At 42.2% G+C, this 26,625-nt stretch overlaps 3 protein-coding genes across 6 annotated transcripts; 1 reads left to right on the top strand and 2 right to left on the bottom strand.

Annotated features, from left to right (window-relative positions):
• Window positions 1–195: 195 nt before the first annotated feature.
• On the bottom strand, window positions 196–12,849 carry LOC306790260 (uncharacterized protein). 3 transcript variants are annotated; one of them, XM_079286427.1, is made up of 14 exons: window positions 12,501–12,849; window positions 11,550–11,699; window positions 10,467–11,171; window positions 8,105–8,224; window positions 6,772–6,891; window positions 6,416–6,535; window positions 5,988–6,107; window positions 5,381–5,500; window positions 5,082–5,201; window positions 4,730–4,852; window positions 3,954–4,073; window positions 3,661–3,780; window positions 1,639–1,738; window positions 196–1,356 (listed from the first exon to the last, which is right to left on the bottom strand). In XM_079286427.1, the coding sequence occupies exons 1-14, from the start codon at window positions 12,829–12,831 to the stop codon at window positions 1,302–1,304; spliced, it is 2,424 nt and encodes an 807-aa protein (XP_079142553.1). In that variant the 5' UTR covers window positions 12,832–12,849; the 3' UTR covers window positions 196–1,301. The 3 variants fall into 3 exon arrangements, 2 of the variants coding, with proteins under 2 accessions (XP_079142553.1, XP_079142554.1); XM_079286428.1 differs by lacking the exon at window positions 4,730–4,852; XR_013772693.1 differs by lacking the exons at window positions 196–1,356; window positions 1,639–1,738 and adding an exon at window positions 4,468–4,587 and having other exon boundaries at window positions 3,761–3,780.
• A 1,743-nt stretch (window positions 12,850–14,592) lies between these two features.
• Window positions 14,593–19,175, top strand: LOC306789987 (G-protein coupled receptor family C group 6 member A-like; the record flags this gene model as incomplete). Its single annotated transcript, XM_079286094.1, has 6 exons — window positions 14,593–14,732; window positions 14,829–15,141; window positions 15,369–16,181; window positions 17,191–17,408; window positions 18,108–18,115; window positions 18,241–19,175. 6 exons carry the CDS (start codon window positions 14,593–14,595, stop codon window positions 19,173–19,175), a joined length of 2,427 nt encoding a protein of 808 aa, XP_079142220.1.
• Window positions 19,176–21,140: 1,965 nt separating this feature from the next.
• odc1 (ornithine decarboxylase 1) lies at window positions 21,141–26,326 on the bottom strand. Of its 2 annotated transcripts, XM_079286527.1 has the most exons (11): window positions 26,232–26,326; window positions 25,180–25,329; window positions 24,839–24,976; window positions 24,421–24,594; window positions 24,113–24,285; window positions 23,791–24,007; window positions 23,623–23,706; window positions 23,310–23,472; window positions 23,104–23,219; window positions 22,778–22,992; window positions 21,141–22,280 (listed from the first exon to the last, which is right to left on the bottom strand). In XM_079286527.1, exons 3-11 carry the CDS (start codon window positions 24,938–24,940, stop codon window positions 22,142–22,144), a joined length of 1,383 nt encoding a protein of 460 aa, XP_079142653.1. In that variant the 5' UTR covers window positions 24,941–24,976; window positions 25,180–25,329; window positions 26,232–26,326; the 3' UTR covers window positions 21,141–22,141. The 2 variants fall into 2 exon arrangements, with proteins under 2 accessions (XP_079142653.1, XP_079142652.1); XM_079286526.1 differs by having other exon boundaries at window positions 23,104–23,472.
• Window positions 26,327–26,625: the final 299 nt, after the last annotated feature.

Raw genomic sequence — 26,625 nt, 5'->3', positions numbered from 1 at the left:
ACCAGCATTTAAATACATAAGAAACAATGCAAAACGATATTTAAAATAATGTCTGTCCAGTGAAAGTATAGTCACTCTCAAGATTTGTTCTGAGATGCTAAAAGTCCTTATCCTCATTTTACTGATTTTAAAAGTCCCTTGGTAACTAAGCTACAACACACAATGCATATCAGATATGATCCATTGTTTGAGAATATTTATTTTCCATGCGCAACTATACACCCAATATACAGACAAGTTGTTTTCTATCACAGAAGCACCATCATATGAACAATACTGTCAGTTTACACAAATATTCCTGCACCACAAATACTCTTTTCAATTGGTTTCACGTGTGTTCTATTGATATGACAAAGTAGAAAATACAGTACATCTGTGTATTGTATGAAGAAAATGCTGTGCGGTAAAATGTTGCTGTTTTTACTGAATGCAAAAAACTTGGTGGATCTTGACTTAAAATATCACTATTCAAAACTTGAAATTTTGTATTTAATCGCAAGGACTACCAGATACTTTGGTACAACACTTGCCAAGTGTGCAAAGTATTGACGCCGTCCAATAACTCCCGAAATAGTTTTCCCTCTCTTACTAAAACAATTGTACCTACCTGTCAAACAAAACAAAACAATTCATTTTGCGCAATACAATTGTTGCAATATTTCAGGTATCACAGAAGGGGATTATAGTAATTCACTGTGATGTAACCATGCATATGCCATAGGATCGGGGGAACAACAATGCTCTTGTTGTAGAAGAGATTAGTTGTTGTGTTACGGTTATGGACGGAAGCTTTGTGTTCAACAAAGAACTCTGACCAAGAAATGCTCTTGCATCTGTGAATACACAACAAGGATCTGATACAACTAGTTTTCCACCAAAAACATAAAAAATCATTGAAAGTATACTTTTAACATGTTTATCATAATGTTTGCACTTCTCGCTATTCTATAATTTCCCTATATATCTTACAAATGGTAAGTCCATACTCAATGGCTTACACTGCCAGGAAGAAATGGAGCTGTTCTTACAAATATACAGGTACACTGTACAGTATATGTAAACCTTTACACCAGTTACCTGACTTTACTGAAAGAAGCAATAGCATACGGTGTTGTGGATGCAAAATGCTTCTTTATGATATAACATATTAACACAATCAGTGTACTGCATGATAAATCAATACCATGCAGACCTCTACCAAATCTTAGACATTTTTGCTGAAGCATGACGAGTCTTGGGGGTTACAGATGACTTCCGCTGGTCAAAAGATGCTCGTCCTGAACATGTCTTCACCGATGTCCTTAATTGTGCTGTTGGCCCTCAATCAGGTTCACTTTGTCTGAAAGTTCATCAAGTGAACAGACTGTCAAGGAAACCAAATTTATCTTTACAAATTGTAGTTGTTCATCATCCCACTGAGCATTTCTAAAGATGCAATGCTACAAATCAAAAGACTCAAACTATGGATTCAGATTCCTCATATGCTTAAGAATACTAATGAGAGAAGGCGATTGTAGCAGCAGCCCAACATCTAATCATTTTAGCGGCACAAAGCAGATATTTCTCTTACATAATCACAATTTTAAAAACAAATTCAAACTGCGAATCCTTCCATGTCTCTCAAGCAAAAGGATATGTTTTCTGCTCAGCTCCTGAATGGCTGACTGCACTTTTTTCTGGAACACAATCTGGGCTTCACACATGCAGGCATCTTGAGTTATTTCACTTCTCATTTCCTCTGAAAGAATGAGAAAAAAACATGGAGAAGGTCAAAGCATTAGAGTGGTGTTTCTCCATGTTTGGCATGGCCTCTTTGTAATACTCCATTTGGCTCTGCAGCCCATCATATATTCCTCGATGTCGGTGTTCAGCATGAGAGCCTTTTTGGAGCTGACGAGATCAGATAAAAGTGAGGTGTTGTTTTAAATGGAAACATAAGCATACTGGATATTGATTGAATAATATAGGAGAGATCAGTTCAAATCATGATTTTTACTTTTGTGAGTGAGATTAGGAAATAGGTTGAAAAAAGAGTTTCAATCACTTCAACTAGTTAATTACAAGCCGGTAGTGCTCCGTTACTAAGGCCAGGCGTGTATAGCATTAAAGAAGTTTTAGCAATATACTCATGTATACATACAAGAAAGATGACTGAAAAAGACAATCACAACATACACCAGGCAAATAAATTACAACCAATTTAGTTTGGTCCTTTACTTGGACCAAAGTTCTCGGTGGGCTCCCACCACAACTTCCATTGCAGTCTCTCTTTCCCTAAAGCAGCAGCACAGCACACTTGTATGTCCTGCAAACTGCCGTTAACGGCTGGATCAGTGGACGTATTGCTCTTCGTTGGACAGTGGCTTTGGTTGCAGTCAACTGCAGACTTCTCCAAAGCTAAAGAATGCAAAAAAGGTAGACATGAAAGGATAACTATCAAGATCAAAGTGTATGCATTGTAACTGAAATAAATCTAAAGTTCCTTGTCAGTGCCATAGGCTTGACCAAGTTGCAACCTACAGCAGTGCACTGAAATTCACATCGGTTAGAGATTATATATGACTCTGTTTCACAGTACAGGCTGCATTCACAAATTGTCAGCGACTTGTGTAGATTGGTTGACAGACGATTACAGACCTGTGGTCATAGAATCGGGGATCTTTAAACTTCATTCTATTTCATAAAAGCTACAGCGCCACTTTCCCAAAATCACAGAAGGCCAGGGGCCAGTTAATAACTTCTATGATCCTGAACATTCAGGACTTAGCCTGATCCCTCTGGGGGGCTATAAAGACAACTTATGGTGGGCAGGAACACAGGTGTTTAACTTAGGAGACTTAGGAGTCCCGTGTGAAAGCAAAAGTCTTCTTTAGGTATTTGAAGTTACAATAATGGACTGTTTTCCATACTTACAGTATATTACGGTGTTTACATACGTATTTTGTGCAGTCTACAGACTTACTTTAGCCAAACCATGATGTTTTTCCGAACCCTAACTTAGTAGTTTTGTTGCCTAAACCTAAACTTCACAGAGATTATTCCATTTTACAGATTGGTCTTTTCAGCATGGAAGAAGCATCACCATTGCTTACTCTAGGCTGTTGAACATGTCATGTTGCCATTAAGGTGGATGCCAAAGTAAATTTCAGTACTACTTTGCATGGGAAAATTAGTCAAGCCTATCAACCCTTTAAGAGGGCAAAGCCTGGGTGAAATCATAAATTCATATAATTATCATAACAGATAGCAATTGTAAAACATCTTACTCTCACCTGAAATCTTCTTGCATAGTTTAGAATGGCTCTCGTCAAGTCAAGCACAGGGTCCAGCCCGTCTTCGAAAAAGCCTCTTTGAGTTTTACAAGGAAAGCGCATTCAAGGAGCCCCTGGTTGGTCAGCTGTCAAAACTTGGTTGCTCATACTTTGAGGAGTCCAAACCATGCCACACTTTTCGGTAAATTAGTGCCAGTCTGGCACATTTTCTCAGGCGGACCGAGCCCAACACTAGTTGTACTACACAGCTCACAAGGCAATAATATGAGAGGGTTGGGGGACAAATTGAACCTGAGCCTAGAACTGATTAAACATCTGGGGAATCTCTTGAAAGGTCTCAACACACAGACACCATTATGTATGTTGGGGGGAAATCCCAGATCCTTACGTGAGCATGTTTTCTGGTCTGCATTCAACACATATCCCGCTCGACACTTGCAGTTGTAGAAGTCACCGTTGTTGATACAAATCTGCTGGCAGTCATGTCCCTGTGCACATGCATTTGAACCTGCAAAGAGACATTCCCACAATAAACTGACTTGGTCTGAGTAATTCAAGGTCATGGAGCTATTGGTTATCATTACCTTGACATGTATTAGTTTCTAGCACAACACAAGAACTTTTTAAACCATCCTCAGGCGCTGCACCAATGTCTCTAGTTGAAAGGAAAAAGTTTCTTACGTGAGCAGGTCTTCTGATCCATGTTCAACACGTATCCCACTCGACACCTACAGATGTAAGAGTTCCCATTGTTGATGCAAATGTGCTGGCAGTCATGTCCCTGGGCACAAGCATCTGAACCTGAACATGAAAAGAAAAGCTCACATCTCAGCTCCTAGTCCTATGACATTGAAACAATCCCTTCGATTTTTGCAGAGCCTTTGGTCAAAGTTCTCTATAGAAGAAGCCGATGCATTAGCCACGTGACCAATACATTTTAACATTCCCGGTCTCTATATCTCCTGCTCATTCACGCTGACCTCAACAATGGAAAACAATATTCGTGAAAATTGATATCTGACCAAAAGACGAATCCCATGTGGGTTTTTTGATCCTCTAGCCTAGAGGATCAAAAAATGCCATTCTCTAGAGTCTAGAGAATGGCTTGTGCAGTATTAGGTCATGCACGTAAAATGATGGAGACACAGCACCACAACATGCACATCAAATGTCTAGGTCAAATTCAAGTTCTTACGTCAACATGTTTTCTGGTCTGCATTCAATACATATCCGTCATGACATGAGCAACGGTGAGTATCACCATTTTTGACACAAATGTGTTGGCAGTCATGTCCCTGGGGACATGTATCAAATCCTGAAACGAGAGACTTCCACATCTAACGTATTCCAACATAATCAGTTCATGAATCTTTGGCCTGTTGTGGAGCTAAAGATGGGTCAACAGTATTTAAAAAGAACATGCCCGTCAAGTATACAATTACAATTCAGCTTCTTACGTGAGCATGTTGTCTGGTCAGCGTTCAACACATAGCCCTCATGACACATGCAAGAGTAAGAATCGCCATTTTTCACACAAATGTGTTGGCAGTCATCATGTCCCTGGTCACATGCATCTGAACCTGAAAAGAGACTTCCACAGCTAACATCCACAGCAAACTTCCATGGTGAAGCTTTTGATTGGCCAAAATTGATTTTCGAAAACATTATGAAGGCCATGGCCAAATGCTTAATGTCTCCTTCTGCATTTATTCAACTATATACGATGATACCAAGAAGGATTGTAGTCAACCACAGATGTACTAGGTGCACTAGGAAATGCATATCAAGACAAAAGGTCCAGGTTCTTACGTGAGCATGTTTTCTGGTCTGCATTCAACACATATCCCACTTGACACTTGCAGATGTACGAGTCATCATTGCTGATGCAGATATGTTGGCAGTCATGTCCCTGTGCACATGTATCTGAACCTGAAAAGGGAAACTTACAGTTGTAACTCAATTTTTTGCAGATTAATTGAATGAGAGCCATCAAGAGGCACTTAGCCAGATGTGGAGCTTTCAAAGCTGTTGCTGTCCAAAGTAAACTTTTGGAGGACAATGCACCCTGCCATGCATATAAAATAAAGAGGTGAAATCCAGGTTCTTACGTGAGCATGTTTTCTGGTCTGCGTTCAACGCATATCCTTCACGACACTTGCAACGGTATGAATCACCATTTGTGACACAAATATGTTGGCAGTCATGTCCCTGGTCACATGTATCCAAACCTGAGAAGAGACATTTCCACAGCTAACGCTTAGACCATCATTTTTAAATTCAGTAAAACAGTCACACAGTAAGACAAGGGACTGCTTATTCTTTCGACGGCCCATATTCTGAATCCCCAATAGTCCGAAAAACGTCCCATTGGACCAAAAGCTCACCAACAGTCTATTATCCCGAAAAGAAACGCCCATTGTTCCTAAGGCCCATTGCTCTTTAAATACACTCTCCCTGCAACAAACAGAAGCACATGGCTAATTATTATGCAAAATAATGTCATTGTACCTTCCACATTTTTTCTCGACCAGAAATCTGGGAAGATCATTCTGCATAATAATTATCCATGTGCTTGTTGCAGGGAAAGATTGTATTTTCATAACAATGGGCTTTAGGAAGAACGAGTGTTTGTTTTCGTGATAACCTGGTACATGGGCTTTCGGAACAATGGCCTGATACCCTAAAACATGCATAACATAAAGTCCAAGTTCTTACGTGAGCACGTTTTTTGGTCGGCATTTAACTTATATCCCACTTGACACTTGCAGATGAACGAGTCATCATTGTTCTCACAAATGTGATGGCAATCATGTCCATGGGCACATAGATCAGAGCCTGAAAAGAGAGATGTTCACATAACTTAAGGTAACTGACATATCATGACATCAGTCGGGGAGAGATCCTGGATTGTTGGAGCCTCAGTCTGGCCATTACTATGAGGTTACATGCGCCACTCTTATTTCTGTATCAATCAGTCTCCCAAGTCTCTGAGTTATTCAAACTGAGCTTAACAATTTGGTCAAACTCTGTGCAATCAATCCCAGTTTCCTACTTCTACATTTAATCAAGTACGAACGATTTTTGGGAAACCTGAAACACTGCACCAAGAGATGGACATGAAATCTATCCGTAAGGATTCTTACGTGAGCACGTTTTCTTGTCTGCATTCAACACAAATCCCTCGTGACACACACAGAGGTAGGAATCGCCATTTTCCACACAAATATGCTGGCAGTCATGTCCCCGGGAACATGAATCCAAACCTGAAAAGAAAAAACTGCAACATATGATTGGAAGCCCTTATTGTGGATCTTATTGTCGACCATCTGCTTGGCAATAATTCTTTTTACAGTTCATATATATACCTACAGTACAAAGAGCCTGACCAGCTCGTGTATGTGGTATATAGGCGATACATACTGTAACGTTCAGTCATGCAAAACACATTGAAACTGGCCAAAAAACAGCCAACAAATCTGAAAAATATTCAGGTTCTTACGTGAGCATGTTTTCTTGTCTGCATTCAACACATATCCCTCATGACATTTGCAGATGTAGGAGTCGTCGGTGCTGACACAAATATGTTGGCAGTCGTGTCCTTGGGCACATGTATCTGAACCTGAAAAGAGACGCTGAGTCAGTTCATTTCATACATGTGCACATCACACTTTAAACTACTCATCTTTGCAGACCAATGCCCTGCATAATACCCGTATTAAGTTTTTACTGACCACTCAGAACAGGTGGCTGTGGAATGGAAATTTAGTTGACTTTCCAGCAATGAGCTCCAGACGATTGCATACAGCTACAGGGAACATGTCAAGTCACCTTTTCAGTGCTTGTGCACATAAAGTTGGGTATCTAGAGTGCCCACCAACCCACAAATGTTAACAAACATTAATTTATTAATGAATTCATGATTAAATAAGCCTCTGCCCTTAACCCATCCTAGTATTATGAGCAGGGGGAAGCTACTATACAGCGCCAAGGGAGCAGATTGGGCAACCCAGTCAGGTTTGTGTGGGCTGTTTAGATCATAAAACATGTGATTCAACAAGCTATGCATGGCTCATTAGAATACACAGCCACCCCACATCTGAGTATCCGAACCCAAGGCTTGAGAACTACCGTTGCAAAGGTGCACCATATTTTTCTGACAAGCCAATCAGAGCAGACTTAGCTTTTATGGGAGGGTGGCTTAAAGAGACAGGCGCTAAAACAGAGCATTTAAGATGCTTTTCTGGCTGTAAAGTACATCACGGAAAGTTGGCAGCAAACCTGATTCCAGCTTTGAAACTCACAGGGCAGTTGGGGTAGCTAACCTACTGAACAATAATATTCAGTCAAGCTTGTGACTTGGAGAGAAGATCTACTTGTCGTCTCTAAGTGGGCATCATTTACTTCTGGAGTTTGTGCCTCTCATCGGCCCAGGCCTTCATAATTGTCCCGCTCATTTAATTTGTGCTGAATAGTGTCTGTCCTAATCTATTTGGGGCAACCCAAAACATTGGTAACAAGAGATGGTATGCAGTGTGTTCGCAGCACAAAGTGCCAAACTAACTGATGTCCAAAAGGAACTTCAGAGCTTATGAACTTGGAATTCAAAGGTTCTGTCAAAGTTGTTACATTAAATATTTTAAAAGTTAGAAATGTCCACTTATTATGAGGCTTTTCATCCAATTCCAAATCAATGCTACAGCAAGATTCCATGAAAATATCACTTTTAGCCATGTACAACCTTTTTAGTCATTTTAAGATGGTGAAAACACAATGAGATTTTGTCACACTGACACATTGGACAAAGACATTAAAACAAGGATAAAGATACTTACGTGAGCATGTTTTCTTGTCTGGGTTCAAGACATAGCCGTTGTGACACTTGCAGTCGTATGAGTAGCCATTGTTGACACAAATGTGGTGGCAATTGTGTCCCTGATCACATGAATCCAAACCTGAAAAGGAACACTTCAGTGTCTGATTGGCTTAGGCCTAGTGAAATCAATCATTTTGTATTATATTTATGTTAGTAAGTTGTAAGCAACTGTGCAATTGTGTAATTCTACAAAGCCACATGCAGATTAGCTTGCTTGATCTGTATTGATGTTATAGTAAAGTTATTTGTGAAGGAACAAAGACTTTGACTTTTGAATGTCGGACACCTGAATAACCTTCCATCTCAATTGTCCAACAGAATATTCAATGCAAACACAATATCTACTGAGGCAACACTCTGACGCAATCGTTGCATGTCGTTGGTAGTGACGTCGAAAACACAGAATTTGTTTGGCTAGAAGTCAGTCATAGTTTTAAGGACAGTGTCGTTAAGTCAACCCCGATCTCATGGGAAGGCGTATACATTGCACCCAATTGTCATTTGACACCACGTTAATGTGAAACGGACGCAGTTATGTTGAGGCAATAAAAAACACTCAGTTAGGTTTATGAAAAACATCATGGTTGGGCTTAAAATAAGTACGTAAAGTAAGTCAAATATGTACGGAAACAATGTGACACTTTTGAACACTGCTTCCTGGTGTTCGTCTACCTCCCCACCTGCTAACTATAAGTGGCCACTCTCACATTTTACCCTACATCACTTATTGAGAGTGTAGCACATACGGATGTGCTTACATTGCAGTCAGTACAGACCACCTAGCACATAAAAAGCAAGAAAGGCCTTCTTGTTTGTAAAATGACTTACAAATTGTGGTGTCATTCATACGCCAGTTGGTGAGAGCGGGCTGGTTGAATTCAACACCTGGGGGAGAAGTTTACATGAATAGCAGGGTAACCTAAGCAGTTACCTTGCTAGTCTGGGTGGTACCGAACGTTTAAAAGAGATATTAAAAAGGTGACATTTTTAACTGTGGTCAGTTACTTTGTGTATTCCTCCTGACGACCACAGCTGCAGCTGCGTGCTTGGGTTGAGCAGTGGTTGAAGCAGTGGATATGGTTATGCTACGGTTGCAGCTGTTGCTGTGGCTATTGTTATAACGTGGCTACACAAGGCCTTTTAGCCGCGGTTGGCAGTCCGACCGACTAATCTGTCTTTGGCTTAGTATTGGTGACGTGAAGTCATGTGACCGTGGTGTAGCTTGTTTTTAGCCTAACGCCAGCATTTTACTTCTGTATTCACGCTTCAAGGGAACCAGTGCGATGCTAACATCAGAGTTGGTCTACAAGAGTGTGTCTCATCTGCAGAACTCAATTGAGACTGCAAAAGAATTAGAAGGGAACACAAAATGATTGCGAGAAAACGCTAAACTTATTCTTATTTTCCCAGTTTGATATCACCCACATCTATTATAAGCATTAAGTATTACATTAAAGATAAATATTACATTTAGCAGAAAAAATATATCAACACTTCACGTTATTAGTTGTTTTTTTCCAAATTGGTAAAAGTTCTTCAGCCTGTGAAACCACAACTTGTGGCTTTTGCAAGTTCATTTGTACATTTGGACAAATTCAAGAAATCAAATAACTTAAATAACTTGCGTCGGAGCGAGGCTAGCTGTTTACCCCTGTTTCCAGTATTTATGCTAAGCTAAGTTAACCGGTGCTGGCTCCAGCTTCGGACTTGAGAGTGGTATCAATCGTCTCATCTAACTCTGCAAGAGAGCGAATCAGTGAATTAGTGCAGTGGTCTATTTAATAAGCATATTTAACGTTTTATTGAACGTAAGTTTTCTTAGCAATTTCTTTCAAATCGAATGTAATGTCTCTCAATGTAACTCAAATACATTTTAGTCAAGTTGAGCGCCAGCGCAACCTAATTTAGTTGTTACCGTGCAGGACGAATGGCCGTTAATGTTTGGTCACACATTGCGTAAGCCCAAATAGTGGGAAACTTGGCAGAGAGCAGCGCGCTCCATGTGAAAAGTACGGACAGCATCATGTTAGCTTTCAACCATTTTAAAGTGTTCAGGGTTGCAGAATTTGAGTGATCAGAGGATTTGTCCTCTTCTTTAAGGAGGTTAGTATATGACTTACTGTATGTATTAACTACAGTGTTTGTCACCATCTGTTGATTTTTTGTGGAAAATCCAACAAGTGGCGGTAAATCACTCCGGTTACCTTGCCCTTGTTCTAAAGACCAAAGAAGAGGACCAGTGACTTTAGGATGGAGATCACGTCTATGGTGCTGCCCGTATGATCACAGGTTGGACATTTAAAAGGACGGATCTGACATACCGTTGTTTCCTTTATCGTCATTTTCATTATTTATTCCTTTACCGTCTTTTCTGCCAGCTAGGACTATTCCATATCCACCGACTCCGCCATCTAATGGAGTATCTGCACTCCCGTTATCATCATCCTTACCACACAAGGTCTCCCTAAATTTGGAAGTGAGCTTCTCAATGACACCATAGGTCTCCACATAGAAGACGTGGTCGTCGTGTGGGGGGCTGGCCATGAGGCGGAGGGACATCATGTCGGCCCTGTCCACACCCACCGCGTAGATCTCAATCCCAGATGCCCGGGCCGCGGCCGATACGTCCTCCACCTTGTCCTGGGGCCTCCCGTCCGTCACTATGATGGCTATTTTGGCAATGTTCACGGAGCTGGCTCGGGCCCCGGCCTCCGCCGTGAAAGCTTTCTCCATGGCAGTCTTGATGGCCATGCCCGTCATGGTGCCCGAGGCGAGGGGCTCGACGCGGGCCAGCGCCTGCTTCAGGGCGGACTTGGTTAAATAGGTCTTCAGCAGAAACTCCACATGTACTGTGCTGGCGTAGTTGACGAGGCCGACCCGCGTGGCGCCCAAGCCGATCTCCAGGCTGTCCACCATGTCTTGCAGGAACTCCTTGGCCTTTTCAAACTCAGCAGGGCGCACACTGCGGGAGCTGTCTATGATGAAGACCAGGTCTATGGGACGATTTCTGCAGTTGGATCTTGTTGCTGTAAAAACAACGATAAAAAAAGATCTTAATTGGATTCAAGGTTTACATTCTGATGTATTTGTATTGAAGATACAGTAGTAAAACTCCACATGCATTACACATCCCTGCCAGCACGTGCTGAACACACACTTACTAACGCAGACACACTTTAGGAAACCAAACACTCAAAGATTTCCTTTTCAACTACATCAGTAGACTGTCATCCTCTTCATCACAAACAAAATGTATGTTTTCAGCCTAATAAATGAGAAACAAACTTTATGAGGCAAATATCTTAAGGACATGTGATGTGACCCTTTGAACATTTGCCTAAAACTCCACTTCTGTCTTGTGGGAGTCAAATGAAGGCATGATAGTTATGGCTAACGTTGAGTACCTGCGTCAGCTCCGATGGATGCAGCAGGGCTGCTGGAGGCAGGCTGCCAGGAGGACGCTTTGTGTTGCAGCTGTGAGAGCGGCTGGCTTTTCTTTGGCGGCGGGTGATGGGAGGACGGGTAGCGATAAAACCCGGCATTAGTGCCACCAGCTTTGAAAAGGGTGGTGGGGAGAGGCAGAGGGGAAAGCATTAGGAGCAGTTACTTTGGTTTAATGATGGGCATGCACAATGATTGATAACAGTTTTTCAATGCGAATATCACAGAAGGGAAAAGAGTTGCGCTCTATGCTTGTTGGGCTGTGATATTTATAGTTTTGATTGATAGATGATGATGACAAATTTACTTTCTGCAAGACTGAACAAAAAAGTAAAATTCATTTATTTAATTGTTTTTTTTACATTATCTGTTGTGTAAAACAAGACATGCATTTTTTATTGAAGGTACAAATGTATTTTGATCTTTATTATTTACTATTAACTAAATCATATTTTATTTTGAGCCTCTTAAACTTGTAACAAAATAATGCACATCACTGTAGCCAAAAACCCTCAGACATGGTCTGTCACCGAAATGATTCTTGTTTTATATGAGAATAAGAATAATAGAAAAAAATATGTATATACATATATATATATTTGGAAAAGCACTTTCTGTGTTTTTTCATGGAATGTATTAGTAACACAATACAAACTGGGACTACACAAAATCATGCAAGTCCCTGGGATTATTAGTCAGTAATACAATTAATTAAAATATGCAAAATAATAATTATTATACAATAGTAATAATAACAATAGCTGTAGTCAAATGTATGTAAACGTTTTGCACCAAACTTGGACAAAATTGCCCGAATCATGACAAACGCATGGGAAACAAATGAGAAAGTTGTGGCACGTGGATTAATTGACAATGAACTAATAGGACACATAACATCTGCAGGTCCAACCAACCTCCGTTGTCAGCCCTCCGGCTCTCCTGCGCCTGGTGGAGCGGGCTGTGCTGCCGAGAGCCCCTGGCCGTGGCACCACCCGGCTGGACCTCTTTAAAAGTTCCAGCACTCGGTGCTTCGTCAGAGCTTTGCTCAATGGATTTGATCTCTTCAGAGCGTTGACGGACCCGCGGCGCGACTTGCGAGGACACTCGCGGGATTACCGGACGGATCGAGTGGATCTGCCGGTTGCGGGACCCGAGCTGCGGGGAAGTCGCCAGAGTTCCCGCCGCCAGGATGGCAATGAGACCGAGCAGTCCCCACGTTACTGAGTTCATGTTGCCCGCGCTCATAGTGGAGTTCAGTCCGTCCGTCTGGAGGTCCACTTCCACAGCTGGCTGTGTCCTATTTATAGGGTCTCGTCCACTTGCCCACAAGGCGTGGGGAACAAAGAGCCCAGAGACGTTTAGGGGGAAGTGAAGGAAGGAGTGGACAAGTGAGGGTGGTTTTAGTGATTCGGCACGAGAATTAAAAAAAGGTTCTTAATTTAAGGACTTTGTAGAATGTTACAAAGTCTGAGACAATAATAATTTATGTATAATAACCATAACTATATAGTATATACATATTTTTTCATTTAAATAATTTTATATATATATATATATATATACATTTTTGTAGTGTGGTGTTACGTTACTGTCGTAAAAGATTTGAGTAGCCTGCTTTGTCTTTCACTGGCTAAAATCATTAACCCTGAGACGATATCACTGTTAATGTTAACAGTTGTAGAGGTTTACATTTGAATTGAATTTGAAAGCAAAGTATCTCCAAATGTCCAAATACAGCATTGCCTCTTATGTTGTATCTTGTTGTACAATTCTGACCTCTACTAACATAATAAGCAGAAACCATGAAGAAATGGCCTTTGAGCATCATTCTGACCGGGGAGACAAAGCTCAAAGTTCCTCTTTTCTCAGCACCTTTAAGAGTTTATGTCAAACAATGACCTGTTTATATGGGCCTGACTAGATCTACACAATATAGTATTATCTCCATATTACTGTTGCTATGGAACAAATTACAATGATGGTATCACTCACTGTGAACTAAAACACACACCTTTCCTTTTTGAGGCACAAGATACTTAGAGGGCATAGTCTATGTAGCAAGTCGCCCTCTTGTGGAGTCTTTAGCAGACTGCGCCACAGTGATTCTATTTTGGGGTCATTGACCTGAATAAAAGGAGGCATTTCCTGATTCAAAATGTTGGAAAGACTGTACTTTTCCAACAGAACCAAGCTTAGAGGCTGTCCTGACTTCAGCGTAAATGGGTAAAAAAATTTAAAAAAAGAATTGAAATACTTGTGTATCACTCATGAAACAACTCTTGATTTCAAAAAAGCATATTAAAAAGCTGGGTGACACACATGAGAAGCTTTTGTCAGGCGTTGGTGTCAGGCAGGTCAAACGGCCTGACGTCATTGAAACATGCTCTTAAAATTCATTTTAAAAAGAACATGACGCGATCACCACTGAAGTATGCTCACCAGATAGCAGAAGTTACCTTTTGAACATTTTATTGTGAACTCACATGTTTTTTTTTCTATTCATAATGCTGCTTCCCCTCCCCCCTTTGTTACATGTTTCATTTTGTTCTACCGACCTGCCAAGGGGACTACGGGCGGAAAATAGGAATTTGTCAAAACCTGGTACATTACATTAAATTTGCAATATTTTACATGAGTTTATTTCCGCATCATTCCCATTCAAATAAGCAAACATAACACACCAGCCAAATACAGACACATGTCTTGTCTAAACTCTCATCCAGATAAGAAATCATACACACATTATTTATAACCGAATGAATTCTCTGTAACTAATTCAAATCACTCCTAGGCCTACTGATTAAGTGTCAGCGGTTGTTTTGCATCAGGTGACAGATTCCATCTGACAATGCAAATGATCCAGTCTGACTTCCCACAAGGTGCAGACAGACGTTGCTGTTGTCCAGGAACCAGTCCGTATACTAGAGAGGGGAGCAAATGCGTGCATGTGTTTTCCCTCCTTGTGTATCCACAATGCTCTTGTTATTATGGGTCTCTGTGAGCATCATGGCTGTACTTTGCCCTTGTTTGGGAGAGAATGTTTCTCTACACGCATACTCTCCTGGGGACATCATCATTGGAGGACTTTTCCCCATTCACGGAGAAATCAATCGCAGCACAGTGTCCGGACAACTCTCCTGTAGTGGGTAAGTATGCTCTCATCGAAACCAACCCATTTTACAAGACTGTAAGACAAAGTAATCATTTCTGAAATTCCATCCGTCCTCTGTCAATTTTTGTAGCTATGACATCCAAATGTTCCTTCGCACTCAAGTGATGATACACGCCATCAGAGAAATAAACCAGCGCACGCCGAGGGTTCTACCCAACTTCACCATAGGGTATGACATCTATGACACGTGTGGAGACATCACCCTCGCCATCAGAGCTACGCTCCAGTTGCTGAGGCGCCAGTCAGAACCTCAGAGCTGTTTAGTACCTACACGCTTTCAATCCGCTCTAACCGAACCCGAAACGAAAGCAGTGATTGGGGAATATTCTTCTGAAGGGTCAATAGCTGTTGCACGAGTTTTTGCTCTGTCCTCCGTTACCCAGGTTTGTCTTCTCTGTACCTGATGGTGTCATATTAACTACAGTTAGAAATGCAAAAAATTTGGGATGCCTTTGCGTCGTTTGAGATTGATGATGAGATTATGAAGATTCCATAACATACAATGCAATAGTAGTAATAAATATAATCCTTTGTCTTTCGGTTTAAATTCGTCACTGTTGCAAACAGCATGCAGAACAAATTCTACATGATTTTTTCCTGTTTGTTACAGATTGGCTATGCTGCGACTAGCCAGCTGCTTAGCAGGAAGTTGAAGTTCCCCACTTTTCTGCGAACAATACCCAGTGATGAACATCAGACAAAGGCCATTACTGAGCTGGTTACCAAGTTCAATTGGAAGTCAGTGGCCATTGTAGCAAGTGATGATGAGTACGGGAAGTACGGCAGTGAGAAACTCGATGACCTTTTGAGTAAAACAAAGGATATCTGCAACGAATTCATCTTCGTCCTGCCGGGTAACTTTTCCCAGAACAATTCCCATAACCACACCTGCCTGGCTGATCTGATGAGCAAAATCAATGAGTCCTCCGCTGAGGCCGTCATCTTGTTCACCAAGGAATCTAATGCTGCAGTCATTGTGGAAGCAGCTATCGAACGCAGCCTCAACAGAACGTGGATTGCAACTGATACGTGGTCCACCTCTATGAAGGTGTCTGCACTGCCAGGCATTGAGATGGCTGGGGAGGTTTTCGGGTTTGTCTCCAAGAGGAACGAGGTGCCTGGTTTTAAAGACTATGTCATGTCAATGTTCAACGGGACCACCAACGGCCTTCTAGAGGATTACCTGATTCATTTTCCACTTTGTTCTGATCAGTCTGAGGAGAACGGTGAAAGTAACTGCTCGCTAACAAACAACCAAACAGCCAAGCAATGTCTGGACCCAAGCAGCTTGGCCAATTACATTGACCAGGATATCTCATATAATATCTACTTAGCTGTTCAGGTCATTGCTGAGGGTCTTAGGAGCTTGCTAAAGTGTGACAACCATCACTGTGAACACAGCACCGAATTTACAGCCCAGGAGGTACAGTAAAGTAATCTTGCATTGCAAATTTATGTCTTTCTTGCTCTCTTGCAGAGTTTAATGAGAAGATTGTTACTTCCCCCACTCACTGTATGGTAAATACAGTCCAATATTCACTTCGGTGACTATGGAGCGAACGAGTTGGTCATAACCTGTGTTAACGTTCACTTCTCCCATTGGAGTTACTGCACTCAGGGCCTGCCGCTGGTTTACTTAAGCGGCAGGGCAGTGGTAAAACCCATGTGACACGGACACAAGCCGACTCTCAGTGGGCTGTCTCTGGCATAAGACTACAGCCAGCTGCTGGTTAGCATAGCATGAAGGGTGGAAACAGAGGGGAAACAGCTAGCATGGCTCTCCCCAAACAGTACCAGCACCTCTAAAGCTTACCAATTAGCAGGTTCAATCATTGGTTAATCCTTTTTTTTTTCAAAAAGGATCGATGCTAGAATGTACCCACCAATGTGTTTTTGTGTGCGAAACTCTTGCGGGGTGGTTAAGGTCAGGATAGGTTAGGATAGGATCGATGAACCACTCAATTTGCGAACGTCTTGTCTTATCCTCACCAGGGGGTTACTGGGAAAGCAGTGGAAACTTCAACAAGTTAGCCTACTGCTCCTGACCAAGAATAGTCCTTGCAAACATAAAACCTAGGATAACTTAGGATAAACCTAGTGAGAAATAATGTGTTAATTACTGAGCTTTAGAGGTGCTGGTAAAGATTTTGTTGTTGTTTAACAGAGCCAGGCTAGCTATTTCCAGTCCCTATGCTAAGCTAAGTTAACCGGCCATACAGCCTCATTGTATCGATCTTCTCATCTAAAACTCTGCAAGAAAAGGAGTTTAAAAAACTCCTTTTCAATGAACAAAAATTGTATTTCTCATTGTTATTGACTTACCCTGCACAATTCTAAACTCCGAAATGAAATATTTCCTGTTTTAGGAATTGTAATTTTGCTAGTAATAGAGCCAATAACAAGAAACTTCCACTCCATGTTTGTCTCCACAGCTTTTTATGGAAATCAAGAAGGTAAACTTTACTGTAAACAAAACACATATATTCTTTGACTTCAATGGAGACCCCAGATTAGGATATGATATTTTGTATTGGAACAAGACTGAATCCAAACAGCACACACAAATAGAAACCATTGGAGAATACCTTCCGTCTGGACAAGTCAAAGTTCCAGATGATCTTGTTAGAAATATGTGCAGTGTGACGGTAAGGTCAGAATCTCATCATGTATTTATTTCTCATAAAATGATGACATGTTGTGCTGATTGAGTTTTGTCTTTTCAAAGGTATCGGCTTACAACTGTTCTAAAACATGTAAACCAGGGCAAGAGTTGAAAATGCAAAACAAAAGTTGCTGCAATTATTGTATTCCATGTGCAGATGCAGAGTTCTCTGCTGGAAAGGGTAAGTATCTTCTCCCCATATGAAATATCCACCACCTCAAATAATACACATCCTATCTTCTAAGAGGATCCCTAGTATGGATCCATAAATGAGGATATCATCACATTCACGTAGGGAGAATTAGAAAGGATTGGATCGCTACCTGCTGAGTGTACAACGAATTGTAACAATAGTTTGAGGTTGATATAACATAATTTGTTGCTGATAACCCAATATAGAAAATTTAAGAATTCTTGATTAAATATTGTTATTATTTATATTCTTAACAATTTTAAAACCTGTTTTGTTAATGCAAAATGTATTATGGTGCACAATTTAAATGTATAGTTGCAGATATAGAACAAAACATCTTATACACAGATATACTGTATATGTATTTAAATATATGACAAGCCCTGAGTAAGTGCATTGAACAAATCAATAATGTAAATGATTGTCTTTAAACACACCACTAATGTATGCTGTAAGCAGACCTGTCATCTGCTCTGCTCTTTTGTAATCTTTAGTTCCTTTGGTATCATTCGTGTTCACTCTCCTCTCTTCTCGTTGCTTTCATTTAGAGAACACTTCCTGATGAATATGTTAAAAACATTCAAACTTTCCTCACGCTGTTAACTTTCCTGTGTTCCCTCCCCGTAGGCGAGGAGTGTAAACGATGCGGCGCAAAGCAGTATTCGTCTCCACAGAGGGAAAGGTGTTTGGAGAAAACTGTCCAATTCCTACATTGGGCGGAACCCTTCGTTATCATCTTGAGTGCCTTGGGATTGTTCGGTATAACTGTTACCATTGTGTTTGCTGTTTTGTTCACCGTCTATCGAGGCACTCCCGTAGTGAAGGCCGTTGGAGGCTACTTGTGCCTCTTGGAGCTTTTTTCCTTGCTGGCCTGCTTCTGCCTTTCCTTTAGCTTTGCGGGAAGACCCACCGATGGTTCCTGCATGGTGGGCCTGCCTCTCTTCGGCATCGCTTTCTCCCTCTGCATCTCCTGCATTCTTGCCAACCTGCTCCAGATCTTAGTGGGCTTCAGCTTTCAACTGAACAAAAGGTCCTGGGTGAAGAGGCTCCACCAGCCGGCGGCCGTGGTGATAATCGTCACTGGGATCCAGTTGGCCTTGTGCGTGCCATGGCTTTGCCTTTATCCCCCACACGCCCATGAAGAGATATTTAGGGAGAGCATCCTGAAGCAGTGTGAGAAAGGCTCCTATAAGTTCTTTATTGCCATGTTGTCCTACAATGCTTTATTGGCCCTCATCTGCTTCCTGTTTGCATTCAAAGGCAAACAGTTGCCAGATTTGTATAACAATGCGCGTTTGGTCAGCATCAGCATGCTGCTGTTTTTGATCGTTTGGGTTTTCTTCATCCCCATTTATATCAGTTTGATCGGGAGGTACAAGAGTGCCATCGAGAGCGCGGCCATCCTCATTTCCAGCTACAGCATCCTCGGCTGTCACTTGGCCCCGAAGTGTTACATCATGGTGTTCAGGAAAGAGCTGAATAATGAGAGCGCCATCACGGAGTACATCAGGAAGCATTATGAGCAGAAAGGCGTGGCCGTGGTGTCACGCGCAAAGTCATAAATCCTTTGCGGGTTGCCGGGTAACAATTATATGCACACGTTTCCCCCGTGGTAAAATCATTGCTTGGTTGACGTTTCTTTGACACTTGCAACGAATGAAATATAGCGAGTTCATTTAGCTTTAGTTTGGCTTGACGGATTTCTTGTTACCTTTTAACAGGCAAGCCGTTTCTCCCGCCTCCAGTCTATGTGCTCAGCTAGCCTTTGCATTTGATAGCAATCATCTCATCGTACCCTCTAACACAGCGGTCTCAAACTCATCTTCACTCCGGGCCACATCAGCATCACGGTCGCCCTCAAAGGGCCGGTTGTAAATGTAAGACTGTGTAAATGTAACTACTCCTAACATATTGGTAAATAACTGTCTCTGCATTTGATTATTGTTTATTCAAGTGCCAAAATATTGTACATGCAGTTATATAAATGTAAACATATATTTAAGCACATTTCTGTTAATATAACTTAAATCCTTTTAATTTAGGGTTAATAAACCCACATTACTCTATCAAAGATCAAACTATTAAAGAAAATAGCAAAGACAAATATCAAACAAGTTATTACAATAACTTTGTTCAATGCTTAAAATCCTTTCAAGGGTGCGTTTGCACAATCCGACACGAAGTATTTCATGTGTTTTAAAGTCACGTTTAAAGTAGTCTTCAATGTACTCACAATACATTTCCATTTCAAATGTACAGTAACCAGCCAAAGAGCTGCTTCTGTGTATAAGTATCTCATCATTATGACTTTCTATCATAGTTATGACTTTCTATCTCATAATTTCGACTTTCTATCTCATAATTTCGACTTTCTATCTCATAATTTCAACTATGGGGATATTTTAATTATCAAGTCGAACTTTAAAAAAAAAAAAAAAAAACCTTTTTTTTGTTTTGCTGGCAGATTCGCGGGCCACAGCAAATGACGTGGCGGGCCGGATTCGGCCCGCGGGCCGGGAGTTTGAGACCCCTGCTCTAACACAATGTGAATTGAAAGTCTATTTCCTAAAACCCTAAACTATTTCTTTAACAGTGTCGTCACACACTGATTGCATACAGAACCTAAGATGAAGACACAACTACCTTGCAAACGCAAGGTACACGTTTGTAATATGGTTTTGCTTTGCTTTCTAATGTAGTGTACAATGTCAATAGTGACTTTTTCTGTGTGTAATCTTTACATTTTTATATCATATCTTTCAGATGAGTCGTATATAAGAGAATGTGTAGTGTCTGTGAAGAGTGTTTCGTTGTGACAGGCTGTGTACTGTGAATAAATAAATAAACTTATATTTTCTGCAGAACTGCACCTATGTTCCGAGTTTGTCCTGTATGGAAAATGAATCTGCAACAAGATGGAAGACAACACAAAGACACAAACACCTCAATTTACCAAAGTGTCAAATCAATACAGCCTGAAAAAAACATGTTATAATATATGTAATAAATAAATATAAGCTACACAGACACATTTGTATCCAATGCTCAAGCTTCTAACTGTAATAATACAGTATTAGCTTTAACATGAATTGTGAAGAAGGCAAACGATTTCATGACCAAGACGTGAACACTAGTTTGGGATGAGATTTCACTGAAAGCGGTTCTGGAGATGAAGTGACTCTCTGGAGCAAAGTTCATTTGGTGTCTTTCAGATTGAGGCACATTAAACAATCCAGTTGCCCTATAAAGGTCAGGATTGACCTGGGGGGTCATTTACATACCCAACCACATGTGATCCAGAGTGCTGTTTGTAAAAGTTTCACTTAGGCGAGTATTCTACACAGGTATGCAAAAATAAATGACCGTGTGTGTGAGAAACACGGTTGTGAGTACAGATAAAGTACTAAAGCTCTTCCTGCTGTGAACACCAGATGGAGCTCTTGACATATCCTGTAACTCATGTTCTATGGTCCATAATGCTTTACAAGCAGTAATGTACTAGTCTTTAATTCGTCCCATACGTTACAAAACACACAACGCACATTCTTCAGCTCTGCACCTAATGCTTTATTTATTAAAAAAATACAAAACTTCAAAAAAGTTTCCATAGGAAAGCGTTATGACTTTGCGATCCCGTCTCTTTCGTATCCATTTCAGATGTACGGCGTTCACACCTCTTCAACCATATCATGAGCAGACTTCTACACGTTACAAATAAAATAATATTAAGGTGGAGAAGAGGAAAGGAGCAGTCTGCTGCTTGAGTCCCTGCGTTGTAAGTATTAATCCTGAAGAGTTATTGTATTGTGGTGGATCCTGTAGTGCCAGGTGACCAGAACAGATGTGGGGCTGTTTAGTGTCCATAGTGCTGTCTGAGTCATTCAAATGTGTGTTCCTTGAAATGTTGACGTCTTGAGGATTAACACTCGAGAGGTTCTGTACAGAAGTGGAGATCGTGGAAAGATAAAGATAAACATAGCAGCCATGTTTGAGGATGTAAATCACCCCTCCAACCACCTCTTTGTAAGTTGACTCCAGATGTTAACAGGCGTTAAAGGTCAGTCAGCAAATAAAGCAATGTTGCTACGGTATATTATGCTAGCATTTAAATAATAGCATGAGTGACACCTCACCTCTTGACTTTTGCTACATTTTCACATGCTGTGAGCTCTACGGTGACGGGAAACATTGAGTGAAGTAGACGGTTTATCTACCCGACCTGTTTCAGTTTGGAAAAAGTAGTTTCTTCATTAACTACTGCAGGGGGGGACTGCAGCAACGAGCTGGAGTACAGAGGTGCTCCGTAAACACACAGAGACGCTGAGTGTGATTCAGCCTCATTGAGTTGAGAACACAGAAAGTTGTGCAGCAGCGCGTGCCTCTCATTCTCCGGTCAAGTAACTGGCCTTGAAATGATAACGTACATTAGGGGAGAAAAAAAAAAGAAGAGATACAGAACCCCTCATCAATAATGTAGAACAAAAGGGTGCTAGGGCTGGAGAACATAGCTGCGATGTACAGTAGGTGTTTAAACCACATGGGCCTGGCAGGGCTTAGTGGGCTGCTCCAAGCTGCTCTCTCGACCGCAGCAGGCCGGCACTTCTAACAGGCAGGACTCCTCCGCAGGGGCTGGCATGCCCTGGGAACAGATCTGCTGCACATGTTTCCTGTAGAGGACAACGCACAGACAAGTTAGATTGTCTGAAGAAACACTGAAAATCTAAACATGTTCCTCACGATTGATGAAAGTCTGTCGTCTCCTTTATGTGACTTTTTTTTACATTGCTTGCTTCAGAAGCTAAATGACTGGTGAATGGACTGTACTTTTATCGGGCTTTTCTAGTCTTCCGACCACTCAATGCACCTTTAACACTTCATGTCATTAGTCACACATGCTACCATGCGAGGTGCCACCTGCCCATCAGGACTAAGCAACCATTCACACACCCCGTAGGCTCAGCTACGGGAGCAACGAGGGGCTAAGTGCCTCGCTCAAGGACACATGGACTAGTGGAGCCGGGGATCGAACCGCCGATCCTGATTGGCGGACGACCCTGCTCTACCACTGAGCCACAGTCACCCAATTTAAAAAAAAACGAAACTAAAACATACTCCAGAAAAGTGATCCATTACCAAACGTCCAGCTTTTGGGACATCTACTCACCAGGCAGTGCGGGACATGACGTAGTGGACGTCGGGTCTCTGGAAGCCGTTGAAGGTGGAGGAGGCGGCCATGGTGTAGGCGCCCATGTTGTCAAAGATCAGCCAGTCGCCCACCTGCAGGTCGGGCAGGTCACACTGCTCAACGATGCGGTCAAGGCCGTCGCAGGTCGGACCCCAGATACTGCAGGGGTACATGCGCTCATCCGGCTTTGGCTTCTATTAGTACAAAGAGAGGAGACCCACAAACCGTCAACCTCGGTTTCACCTCCCACTGACCCACGTGTATGACTAGATCTGCCACTTCTTCAATCCTCCACTTTCACTTACCTTAAGTAGTGTTGGCAAACAGTGAGCGTGGTCATAGAGTATACAGTTGAAGGATCCATACACTCCATCGTTGACGTAGTACATCAGAGTCTTATCATTGGTCCCTTCGTCTTCCTCTGAAGAAAGCATAAAATCATTTTTAATACTGAGAAATGTTACAAATGTGCTTTCAGAGTAAACGTGTTTTCCTAAATCAAGGCTGTTACCGTCAGAGGCCGACTCGTCGTCCACGATGACCTTCTTGGCAATGATGTTGACAACCAGTGTGTAAGCAGAGGCCACATAAAAGCGCCCTGGCTCAGCGATCACCTTAACACCGCTGTCAGCAGGGAAGTACTTGTCCAGGGCCGGGCTGATTACTGCTGTGATCTAGAAGAAATGATTATTATTAAGAGAATTATAATAAAAAGGAATGACCATGAGCTAGTACTACTGCTGTTGCAGCTTACTTATCTTGTTTTAAGTCAAAAACAGACATATGTTTAGTCGCACAGGATAAACATTAGAAAAGCAAGTTACCTCTTCAAATTTGAGTTCAGCTTCATCTGAACCGGGGAAACCTCCTCCGATGTCCAACAGGTCCATGTTGAAGCCCAGCTCATCCTGAAGTTCACATAAATCAGAGTCTCAGTTAATTTTGCTGCGTGAAAACCTGCATAATGCACATGCATTTCTGTCACAACTCACCCCCAAATCGAAGACGCAGCGGGCATCGGCGATAGCCTGGCGGAAGGTCTCCGGATCGGTGCAGCCACTGCCGACGTGGAAGCTGACGCCAATCACTTCCAGCCCCAGCTCCTTAGCACGCTCCAGAAGACCACGGCAAGCTTTGAGTGAGGCCCCAAACTTCACACTCAGGCGACACACTGCCTTTGAGTCATCTGTGGCAATACGCAGCACCAGTCTGGGCACAAAGCAGGAACAAGAGTTTGTGGGGGGGAAAGGAGGGAAGCGGGCCGATACATTAAATATAAACTAAAGTCTTCATATTATGGTAAAAATGTCTCACTTGGCATTGTCATGACAGCGGGCCACTTTCATGAGTTCCACCTCGCTATCAAAGGTCATCATCTGGACCCCATGGGCAGAGGCATACTTGATCTGAGAAGCTTGCTTGCAGGGGTTGGCATAGATGATTCTGCCTGGAACCACTCCCAGAGACTGAACCATGTGGATCTCCATCTAGAGGTGGAGGGGGGACAATGCAGACAGTCAGCAAATTTAAAAACACGAGCTGCCAGTGCAATTTCAGCTAATCGCCACGACAGCTTTTGTGCGGCGTTATTCTCAGAACGTCTAGACGTTTCCAAAGCGCACCTTGCTTGCACAGTCAAAGCCGGCTCCCAGGGACACCAGAGTCATGACCACGGCCCGGCTGTCGTTGCATTTGACGGCATAGAAAGGAGTGACGTGAGGCAGGGCCCTCACCCAGCGCAGGTGTTTCTTTAGCACATCTCCCAGGTCACAGATGTAGAAGGCATCCCGGTCATCCTGTGGGGAAAAATAAGGTGCAGGTGCGTTTAACAAAAACATCCTCCATCATCCACGATACACTGCAAACAATAAACACCACCATGGGCTGAAGAGTTAAGTAAAGGACATACAGTCACTCAATGCAATACCAGTAACCTGAACACAGGTGTAGGATGTCAGGCGCATCCTGTTGACATTCACCACCCAACCCAGCGGGGCTATTCTGTGTACCCACTAAACAATGCCGGCACAGGACGCTCACCGTCATGGATGACTCGTTGATCGTCTGCTCAACAATGTCCCGGGCAGAGAAGCCCTCTTCCAAGAAAGAGAAGTCAAACTCGGTGGGAGTGGCAGTATTCATGGTCACAAGAAGTCCTCTCGATTGGTCACCAGTAAACTGAGAGAGGACACATCCACATTACATTCAGCGGCTCTTGTGTCCTTGATTACCATTTTTAACCCCAACTCATGGGAACGTCTAAGATAAACAAGTGTGAGTAATTTCTCACAAACACGTCACTTGATTGAATTGATCATTTTGTCGCAGTGTTATCTGCCAAAGATGACTATGCAGTGTTGAAATCAAGCGGAGACACTTACTTGGATAGGAAAGAGATGGAATTTAGTGTCGGTGTTTTCTCAGGTGCAGAGAAGCCAAGGCGGCTCACCGGTGAAGTTAAATCCCTTCAAATATGACTCAAGGCCAGGGCCTGCTGAGTAGGCAGTGTGCGTCTTCCTAGACTGATGATTCTGTAAATGAGAGCATTTGACGCTATTTTAACTGCATATCCTGACGGGGGAAAAGCTGGGTCAGCAAATATCTACGACTCACCCACAATATAAATGTATAATGCATATACTACTAGAGGTTTTTTTTATCTATAAATAAAACACACCGTTTAGGATTATTTTATTAATACCATTATAATTAGCGCACAAATGACCAGACTTCAGGGACACACACACAGTGTATAATAGCGCTCCATTTTATAATTATGTCATGAGTCATGACTAACGGTACGAGACACCGTCTGCACAGACAAATCGCTGAAAGGACCAAGTGTGCAACCCCCGCCCACCGCAGACTTAATCCAATCACAAAGAAGATCCGCCTTTAACATCAAAAGAGTGGCACAAAAATGAACCAATCGACTACGGATATACGAGGTCGACGCATTATGCCGGTTCCGTTTAGAGCCCTTCTTGCCATGAGGCGATTCAGCATTTGAAGTTACTTGTAGCGTGGTTTAGCAGAGTTAACGCAGCCAATTGAAAAAATTAAATAACTTGTTGAGCGTCGCGCAAACACACCCAGGTCTGTGGCTCTGTGACGTCGACATTACAGGCTAACGTTGTGCCGGTTGGTGAGCGTTAATTATCGCTAGATAACGTTAGCTAACCAGCCCACTGTTACACCGGACACGTCGTATTGGTAATTCACGTACACACTTAAGAGCTACTAAATTTTGAATTAAAATGACGTAAAAGCAACAATAGCAACCACTATTTAATTGTCCTTCTTAAGCCGCCGTAACAGATAGAGCCAGTTAATTAATTTACTGACGCTTAAACGCATGCAAGATCAAAAAGAGAAAAAATAAAACGTGACCCTGCTAGTAGCGTTAGTACGACATTTTAAATCCTTAACTCACCTTAAAAAGCATTTACAAAGAGTGTGTCCATTAGACCAGAATGCTGGGATAAAAAAAAGTAAAGCTGGCGTGTCGCTTCCGTCGAGACTGAGCTGGTGTGCAAGCCGGCAAAAAGATCCCACAGTATTTATAGAGAGCTCGTTGCTATGGCAACGCAGCCAGCTCAAACCGGCCTCCCATCCACGTATGAACCGGTTTAGGCTCGTCACCTCGACCACATGGTGGTGGGACGGACGGACAGGACAACTTTACTGCGCACACACATGATCCCTTAAGATAACCGTTCAAACGGACCTTGAATCCACGCAAAGGCGTCTCACTACTATTGTGGTGTAGACAGGGCCCATAGATTAACTAGTTAGCACTCACAAGACTGGCTGGCCCCAGCTAGTAA

The sequence above is a fragment of the Melanostigma gelatinosum genome (genome assembly GCF_949748355.1).
Source record: "Melanostigma gelatinosum genome assembly, chromosome: 16".
NCBI lineage: Eukaryota > Metazoa > Chordata > Actinopteri > Perciformes > Zoarcidae > Melanostigma > Melanostigma gelatinosum.
This window is presented reverse-complemented; position numbering and strand designations above follow the sequence as displayed.